The following is a 9,690-nucleotide window of genomic DNA, read 5'->3' on the forward strand; positions in this document are numbered from 1 at the left end:
AGCTGATTTAAGATAGTTGATAGATTGTTAGAAATGGGATTCCTGTTTGGCTGAGGTATGCACCCAGGCCAGGCAGGAACCACCGCTCTCTACAGGGTAAGCTAGATACACACTAAAAGATAACCTGTGTGCACCCTCCGGTCACCTGGCATAGAGCAGTCAGGCTTATCTAAAGATTTGTCCACAATTGTCTTCACTGGGAACCAAACACCCCATCGTAGTGCTTGACTCTCATAGGTTAGCTATGCGGAGCAGTCCAAGGCCTACTCAAGGGAGGTGGTGATGGCTAGTAATCACAGGCACGCAATGACAATACCTAATAACTGATTGTCCAGTCAGTACCTTTTCTTTAGAATAAGGAGAAGTACATTTATTACACACACTACTAAATACTACACAATAGTTTACAAATATGTACATTGTCAAATGGAACATACCATAGATGCCATTGCGTAATCACTGGGGACCCCTTAAAGGGTCACCCAAACATCACACATTAGTTCAATCATTTGTTTCGTAATAAACACATACCTTTTGCAAAAATCATTAACATTACTGGGATAATCAATAAAACATCAGCAATCATAATGGTAACACCATTAAGAATTTATCAGTAATTAACCTTGTGTTTGTGTATTCTTTCATGGGTTTGATATCAAAGCTGCAATGGTAAAAACAACCCATAGAGGGCATCACATTGAAAAAGCATTGCATTGCAACCATATAGTCAGCCCCTAGAGGGCATAAGATCAAGAGGCCTGATTAAATGGCATTAAATTACCATGCATGTGGCTCCTAGAGGTTGAAACACTACTGGCTATAAAGTAAAGCTACAGCCGTGGGAGAGCTAAAAAAGAAATGAAAATCCAGGGGAGGTGATCATTTTGGAGTCCCCCCAACTTAGGGTGAGGACTCTGACAGTACCTTTAAAAGAAAGGCTGCTTTGTGTTGACTTTTTGGTGGTGGTTCCATCATCCCCGGACCACCACAAGTAGAGATATGGACCAAAGAGTGTTCAAACAGCCCAAGCAAGCATGTCCCCATCTCGCCTACCTGGTGTAATACTCTGTCATGCTTCTTTAGGGAAAAGATCCGGACTATTCAGGCGGCGTTCACTTCCTGTGGTACCAGCATTGTGGTGTCGGTGGAATCCCAATCTGCCGACCCGGTCCACTCTCTGTCCACATTTAGGACAGTTGACCCATTGGAATTCCTAAAAATTCAAAAGGGTCTAAAGTCTGGCTCGCCCTCGGACCCCTGTACAGCTAGGCTATTTGCATCAGCGGCAGTGACCATGAACAGAGAAGTGAATGCCATCATTAATATGTCCCTTCAGAAAGCTGCTGTGCCACAGGCTTGGAAGTTGGCTAAGATCTTGCCACTTCTAAAAAAGCTGTCATTGGACCCACTTAGCTCAGGGAGCTATCGGCCCATCTCCCTCCTTCCTGCTCTGGCTAAGGTGTGTGAGAATGTGGTTAATAAACAGCTCACGGAATTTGTAGAAAGGGAGACGCTCCTGTATCCAGCCCAATCATGGTTTCAGGCATCTTATAGTACAGAATCAGTTCTGGTTGAGGTGTTGGAGGCCATTCGTGGGTGTTTGGATGCCGGCGGGAGAGCTGCATTATTATTGCTGGACCTCTCGGCGGCATTCAACACGGTCCCGCACTCACTTCTCCTGGTACGTTTGGCTAGGATCGGAGTGTCGGGTGAGGTCTGGGGCTGGCTTAAGTCTTTTTTGGAGGGTCGAGTTGAGCAGATTTGGCTCCTACCATCCTCCTCCTCCCCTAAGCCAGTGACTACTGGAGTCCCCCAGGGATCCTCCCTTAGCCCCCTTCCTTTTAATATCTATTTGACTCCGCTGATACATCTGGCGGAAGAGTTGGGGCCAAGGTGATGGCTTATGCTGATGACACCCAGCTTCTTTTTACCTGGGACAAAGATGCAGATTCGGTGCTACTGGTTCAACACTGTCTATCCTCTATTTTAAATGGTTGGCAGGTGCACAGCTCAAGTGCAACGAAGAGAAGTCAGAGATTTTGCTGTTTGAGAAAATAGCTCCTAAATATCGAGAGCACCTTTGGCCTCCTGAGATTCCATTGCCTACCTCCACAGGGAAGCCCACTAAAAATCTGGGGGTATGGTTTGATGAGGGTCTCTCTTTTTCAACACACATTTTGAAGCTGGCCGGCTTTACCTCAGGCAGCGAGGAAAACGGTTACTTGTGCACTGATCCTGTCGCAGCTGGACTAAGCCAATGCCCTTTTTGCTGGCATTCCGGGCTACCTGTTGAAGAAGTTACAGGTGGTTCAGAATATGGCAGCTAGACTCCTACTGGGCACTTGGGCTGGGAACAGTGTTTGACTTCAGTTACGATTCCTCCAATGGCGGAGAAATCACTGGTACTGGCCCATCATGCACTTCATGGCTGTGGCCCTCTCTACTTGCAGAGACGCTTTTCGTTCTATGTTTCTGCGTGATCCCTTCGTTCCTCGTCTCTATGATTTGCTAAGATTCCCCACTTCAATCTTCAGAGGCTTGGGTGCAGATCCTTTGTAGTGAAGGCTGCTGCTGCCTGGAATGCTCTTCATCTTGACCTGCGTATTATTCAGGATCCAGTGGCTTTTAAGAGGAAACTAAAACACATCTCTTTGCTTGATTCACGTTTCACACCCCGCTAGGCTCCGCGCCCGGATACTCATGAGTAGCTGTGCGGGTTATAAATTTATGTAACATAACATAAGGTCCCGAAGGCATTATGGGGTGATTTTCTGAGAAAGCAGTAAATACGGTAGCAGGAGCTCTCTTGCTGTGCTGGGGAGAGATGCGCAAGTTTTGTTCCTTTGTTTTCCTTTTTTTTCAGCGGCCTCGTGCTGCGCTTTGTTTAGGGTACAACAGTCAGCAGACAAGACAGCATTTGACATTTGATCTCAGTTTTCATGCGCATTGTGAGGGGCAAATGCACTGTATGGCGTGGGGATGGGGCGGCGCATAAAACGGTGTACGGGACGAGTGGGACAAAGTCAGAACACAGGGCGGAGCCATTGTATATGTGAGCAGTCAGCAGATGAGGCATTGTCTGACATTTGATTTTGGTCTTCAGTTTTCATGCACATTGTGAGGCACAAACGCACTGTATGGCGGTGGCGAGTGCAGGTAATGTGAATGGGGCGAAACAAATGGGCGGAACTCAGGGCGGAGACTTTATGTATGTTAGCAGTCAGCAGATAAGACAGCATCTGACATTTGATCTCGGTGTTTGAATGGACATGAGACAAGAACAAGATTTACATCACTGTTTACAGCGGTGCTCCATAAACCATGAGCGCTCGTCTCAAGTGCTCTAAATTAAAGAAAAAAATAGCACTGATAACAAATGCTAAAATTGCAGCTGGGGATGGACAGTAGTAATTGGTAATTGGTCTATGCTCTCGTAGGTAAGACATGACAAATGTAAGCCATGGACAAATGGGGATAAATAAAATTAGATCGATGGTGGAGCCAGCAAATGGAAAGTCTGTGGGTGGGCTGAAGCTCATAAAGGAGATAAGCATGTAATGATAAATTAAAATAATGTATTTTGTCTTTTCAAACTATTGAAAAAATAATTTCAATTAATTCTATACAAACATTTTTGTAAAGCTGTGTCCCTTCTGAACAGAGGTACGTAAGGCAATTTAGTAATTTAGAATACATAATAAGAAAATACAGTGATTTTACTTAAAGTGGGATTATTTTTAAGCATGGGCGAAATTTGCGAATACGCGATCCGCAAATTTGTGGATTTGCGAATTTGCGATCCGCAAAATTCGCGATTTTTTTTATTTTTGCGTGTTTGGGGGGTGATTTGCGTGTTCGCGGGTTTTTTTTGTGCGAGACCGCGATGCGCCCTCTGGTTTATCACTGCCACCCTCTCGTTTTTTGTGCCCTTCTGCCCTCTGTACCACTCGTTTTTGTGCCCTTCTGCCCTCTGCCCCACTCGTGTTTGTGCCCTTTTGCCCTCTGCCCCACTCGTTTTTGTGCTCTTCTGCCCTCTGCCCAACTCGTTTTTGTGGTCTTCTGCCCTCTGCCCCACTTGTTTTTGTGCCATTCTGCCCTCTGCCCCACTTGTTTTTGTGCCATTCTGCCCTCTGCCCCACTCGTTGTTGTGCCCTTCTGCCCTCTGCCCCACTCATTTTTGTGCCATTCTGCCCTCTGCCCCACTCGTTGTTGTGCCCTTTCTGCCCTCTGCCCCACTCATTTTTTTGCCATTCTGCCCTCTGCCCCACTCTTTTTTGTGCCCTTCTGCCCTCTGCCCCACTTGTTTTTGTGCCATTCTTCTCTCTGCACCACTCGTTGTTGTGCCATTCTGCCCCTTGCCCCACTCGTTTTTGTGCCATTCTGCCCTCTGTCCCACTCGTGTTTGTGCCCTTCTGCCCTCTACCCACTCTTTTTTGTGCCCTTCTGCCCTCTGCCCCACTCGTCTTTGTGCCATTCTGCCCTCTGCCCCACTCGTTGTTGTGCCATTCTGTCCCTTGCCCCACTCGTTTTTGTGCCATTCTGCCCTCTATCCCACTCGTGTTTGTGCCCTTCTGCCCTCTGCCCCACTTGTTTTTGTGCCATTCTGCCCTCTGCCCCATTCGTTGTTGTGCCCTTCTGCCCTCTGCCCCACTCGTTTTTGTGCCATTCTGCCCTCTGCCCCACTCGTTGTTGTGCCCTTCTGCCCTCTGTCCCACTCGTTGTTGTGCCATTCTGCCCTCTGCCCCACTCGTGTTTGTGCCCTTCTGCCCTCTGCCCCACTCGTTTTTGTGCCATTCTGCCCTCTGCCCCACTCGTTGTTGTGCCCTTCTGCCCTCTGTCCCACTCGTTGTTGTTCCCTTCTGCCCTCTGCAACACTCGCTGTTGTGCCCTTCTGCCCTCTGCCCCACTCCTTGCCTTTTATTTTAGAATGGCGCCGGCAAGCTGCCAGCACCATTCTAAAATAGTTACTAAGTTAGCTTCATCAGGAAGCACTAATAGATAAAATAAAGCAGGTGCTCGAGTTGGAGCTCAAATTCAGTTAAACTCGAGCACCTGCTTCATTTTATCTATTAATGCTTCCTGTTGAAGCTAACTTAGTAACTATTTTAGAATGGCGCTGGCAACTTGCCGGCGCCATTCTAAAATAGTTGCAAAAACTGAGCTTGAACTTTTGCCCCCCGGATCCGTTCCGCTCGCGGATTTGCGAATTTTCGTCAAATTCGCGGGAATTCGCGGATCGCAAATTTGCCAAAAATCCTCAAAATCCACGAGCGGAACGGATTTTGCGCCCATGCTTAATTATTTTAACAAATCTTTCAAAAGCATTTTTGACACATTTAAAATCAATTAAATATTTAGTTAAAATACAAGTTAATAGTGTTGAGGCATTTTACTCTACATTTAATGTATATACAATTAATTTACAATAATGTTTAACTTAAAAAGATTTATTCCTTTATATTTTAGCAGAGGGAGAGCTCCAGTTGAACATATTAAAGATTATCTTTTTTCTTGAGATTAAATTAAACGTTTCCCATCTAAAGCAAAAATTTTATTATGTATTATTAATTATTATATGTGCTGTAGAGAGTTCATTTTAACACATGTAATTAGACTTTACTAATAATGAATGTTATATTAGTGTTTACATTTTTAAAAAGTTTGTAAAACATTTAAGAATAATGAAATGTTTTCTTTTAGATGTGTTTTGCCATTAAATTACATTTATTTTGATTTTTTTAAACTCGTTTTAAATATTTAATTTAGCATTATTTCCTTTGGGGTTTTCTTTTACGTCTCTACCACCATTATTATTTATGGGTGTGTACTGCAGTTCCAGTGAATGGCCATATATGATGTGTTTCTTACTCCCGCTCTGAGCACTAGTACATTTACGATTGTTTTAGGTACATTATGGCTTAGTGACTTTAGAGTTGTGGTTTGTAAACAGCAATGGGCTTACTCTTTAGTGGGTGAGTGCCTGTCCTTCCCCAAACCCCTCCCTATACTCCTCCTTACTCCTGCCTTAAGCCCTCCCCTTTATTCATAAGTATTTCACATTTTACACCCACTCCCCTCTGTCACTCCCACATTTACTACTAAAAACTATACTAGCATGTGCTGAAACTGTGGAAGTCAGGGATGACAACTCCATACAGAAAAAGATAGGAGAGGCAGAACAATTGCAGATACTTTGTGAATAGCTTTTTGTAGTTTTTTAGTACTACTAAACATGTACAATTCAGATTATCTGTGAGACTCTCTTGGATGTATCTGATGTGATTCTAAAGCTCATGAAACTGTCTTCAGCAGATGAGAAGCAGGATCTATTTGTAGCAAAAATGGACATGAAAAGAGGCCGCTAAAGTGGATCTTGTAATACGAGGCTGTGTCCCATTGGAACAGAAGTCATTAGAACTTTTTAGGGTGGGGCCAAGAATGGTTTGCATATGGTTGGCCTTGTCTTTAGTGCCACGGAGACTAGAGATTGATGTTGCAGGATATTGCCGAGATTAAAGACCAGTCCTTCCATCACCTTTAGCTTTTCTCAATGATCAGCCCTGCGTGGCACAGAACAGATGTTGGTCCCATAGAGACCTACGACAAAGGAACTCCTGCCGCCGGCACCTGCTGAGGCTCATTAACGGGGGACACAGTTTGAAGTTTCTTGGATTCTAGATCCTATGGGCGTGGCTTCAAAGTTCAGGATCGAATGGACTTTGTGGGTCAGAGCCATTGCTTATAAACTCAATAAGGAATGAGGTAATTCACAAATTTCTATCCCCGCAGTGCGCTTTTCTCAATAAACAGTTAGTTGGATGACAAATTGATTGATGCCTTTGTGGCTGCTTCATGTAAATGCTTTGCGATCCTGAAAGCCCCTCCTCAGGGTTTACAGTGAGCACCTTTTATTCTGCCACATTGTGTCTCTCAGGTAGAAAGATTACATTTACAACTAGCGTTTTTGTCACACTGAGAGCACTGATAATATTTTTTCTCGCTGTAGATTTTCTCATGTTGAATCAAAATGAGTCTCCAGCAGATGCTTCACTGGCATTTAGACCAATGACAAGGTTTTGCCCAGTGTGAGTTTTCTCATGTTGAGCGAGACCAGATTTCTGACAAGCTTTTCCAGCATTTAAAGCACTGATAAGGTCTTTCTCCAGTGTAAGTTCTCTCACGTTTAGTGAGACTTTGTTTTAATTTGAAACTTTTGCAGCATTCAGAGCACTGAAATGGGTTCTGCCCAATATGGATTCTCTCATGTTGAATTAAAATGGATTTCCAACTGAAGATTTTTTTTGGCATTCAGAGTACTGATAAGGTCTTTCACCAGTGTGAGTTCTTTCATGTCTAGTGAGACTTTGTTTCGATTTGAACCTTTTCTGGCATTCAGAGCATTGATACAGTTTTAGTCCAGTGTGAGTTTTCTCATGGCGAGTGAGATTACTTTTCTGACTGAAGCTTTTCCAGCACTCCGAGCACTGATACGGTTTTAGTCCAGTGTGTGTACTTTCATGTTGAGTGAGATTACTTTTCTGACTGAAGCTTTTCCAGCATTCCGAGCACTGATACGGTTTTAGTCCAGTGTGTGTACTTTCATGTTGAGTGAGATTACTTTTCTGACTGAAGCTTTTCCAGCATTCAGAGCACTGATAAGGTCTTTCTCCAGTGTGATTTCTTTCATGTCTAGTGAGACTTTCTTTCAATCTGAACTTTTTCTGGCATCTAGAGCACTGATACGGTTTTAGTCCAGTGTGAGTACTTTCATGTTGAGTGAGATTACTTTTCTGACTGAAGCTTTTCCAGCATTCAGAGCACTGATACGGTTTTAGTCCAGTGTGAGTACTTTCATGATGTGTTAGATCACTTTTCTGACTGAAGCTTTTCCAGCAGTCAGAGCACTGATAAGGTCTTTCTCCCGTGTGAGTTGTTTCGTGTACAGTGAGACTTTGTTTCAATCTGAACCTTTTCAGGCATTTAGAGCACTGATACGGTTTTACTCCAGTGTGTGTACTTTCATGTTGAGTGAGATTACCTTTCAGACTGAAGCTTTTCAAGCATTCCGAGCACTGATACGGTTTTAGTCTAGTGTGAGTACTTTCATGTTGAGTGAGACCTTTTTTATGACTGAAGCTTTTACAGCATTCAGAGCACTGATACAGTCTTTCTCCAGTGTGAGTTCTTTCATGTCTAGTGAGACTTTGTTTCAATGTGAACCTTTTCCAGCATTCAGAGCACTGATACGGTTTTAGTCCAGTGTGAGTTTTCTCATGGTGAGTGAGTGTAATTTTGTGACTGAATCTTTTCTTGCATTCAGAGCACTGAAAAGGTTTTTGCCCAGTGTGAGTTCTTTGATGTCGAATTAATGTGGTTCTCTCGCTGAAGCTTTTCTGGCATTCATTACATTGATAAGGTTTTTGCCCAGTGTGAGTTCTCTCATGGTGAGTGAGAGTTCTTTTCTGACTGAAGCTTTTCCAGCATTCAGAGCACTGATACGGTTTATGCCCAGTGTGAGTTCTTTCATGTAAAGTAAGGCTGAATTTCTGACTGAAGCTTTTCCAGCATTCAGAGCACTGATATGGTTTAAGCCCCGTGTGGATCCTTTCATGTAAAGTAAGGCTGAATTTCCGAATGAAGCTTTTCCAGCATTCAGAACACTGATAAGGTTTGCGCCCAGTGTGGATTCTCACATGTTGAATGAGATCGCTTTTCCGGCTGAAGCCTTTCTGGCATTCAGGACACTGATGCGGTTTTTGTCCAGTGTGAGTTCTCCTGTGTTTAGTGAGGTGGGATTGATAACTAAAGCTGTTCTCACATTCATTGCTCTTATTCGAGTTGTTTGTATCTCCAAATTGGGGTTGTTCCTGGATACATGCCATCTTACGACTGAATCTGATTCCGGAGTCTGTACTTGTTTATGTCAAAACTCAACACTAACTTCTAAAATACACTGCGGAAGCTCTTCTTCACATTTACATTTAATTAATTATAGCTTTTATTTGGAGATCAATGTTCTTACCTTTGAAGTCAGCCTATCTAACTTGTCTTATAAACTTTCACTGAGGGGCCCCTTGTTTTTATTAAGATGCCCCTCATGGATTCATTTTCTCCAAGTTATGCCCACAAGGATTCTCTCAAGTAGAATTAAGCTCATTCTGACTGCAGTTTATCGCATTTAATTTAGGAGTTTTAAAAGCAGTGATAGGGTTTTTGGGGATTCGTACTTACAAGTGGGGTAAATTCTTTTATACAAGTAACAAACAGGGATTACAAGATGCCGGGGTAGTTTATGAATTATCAATAGTGTAACAATGGCCTTTTTTAAGCTTCCTATTCCGGTGAGGCCCAAACAGGTACCCCATTAACTTTGGAGGTCTGGCACACTTGGAAACAACATAGATCAACCGAAGAGACAGAGTTAGTGGGACAAATCTTTCTATATTGTAGATGTCAATCCAGTGTCTTTGCTGTAATGACATCTGAGAAGAAAATGTTTAATTATTTTGAAATGCAATGTTTTCTCTCCTCCGAATCACAGGAGATGGAAACAAAAGTTGCTCTTGTAAACTGAGGTTATTAGCCTTCCTGACACTTCTGTCACATCACGTCTACTGATACTGATTTGCTGGGAGAGGCTTACGTCTCTAAGGCATTTCTCATAAACCATCAGACAGAATTATTCCCAAG

General features: G+C 43.3%; 1 protein-coding gene across 1 annotated transcript; it reads right to left on the bottom strand.

Moving 5' to 3' along the window:
- Positions 1-7,271: 7,271 nt before the first annotated feature.
- LOC144805424 (uncharacterized) lies at positions 7,272-9,246 on the bottom strand. Its single transcript, XM_078671983.1, has 2 exons — positions 8,221-9,246; positions 7,272-8,052 (listed from the first exon to the last, which is right to left on the bottom strand). The coding sequence occupies exons 1-2, from the start codon at positions 8,880-8,882 to the stop codon at positions 7,272-7,274; spliced, it is 1,443 nt and encodes a 480-aa protein (XP_078528109.1). The 5' UTR covers positions 8,883-9,246.
- Between the last annotated feature and the right edge of the window lie 444 nt (positions 9,247-9,690).

The sequence above is a fragment of the Lissotriton helveticus genome (genome assembly GCF_964261635.1).
Source record: "Lissotriton helveticus chromosome 1_1 unlocalized genomic scaffold, aLisHel1.1 SUPER_1_unloc_1, whole genome shotgun sequence".
In the NCBI taxonomy this organism is placed as follows: Eukaryota; Metazoa; Chordata; class Amphibia; order Caudata; family Salamandridae; genus Lissotriton; species Lissotriton helveticus.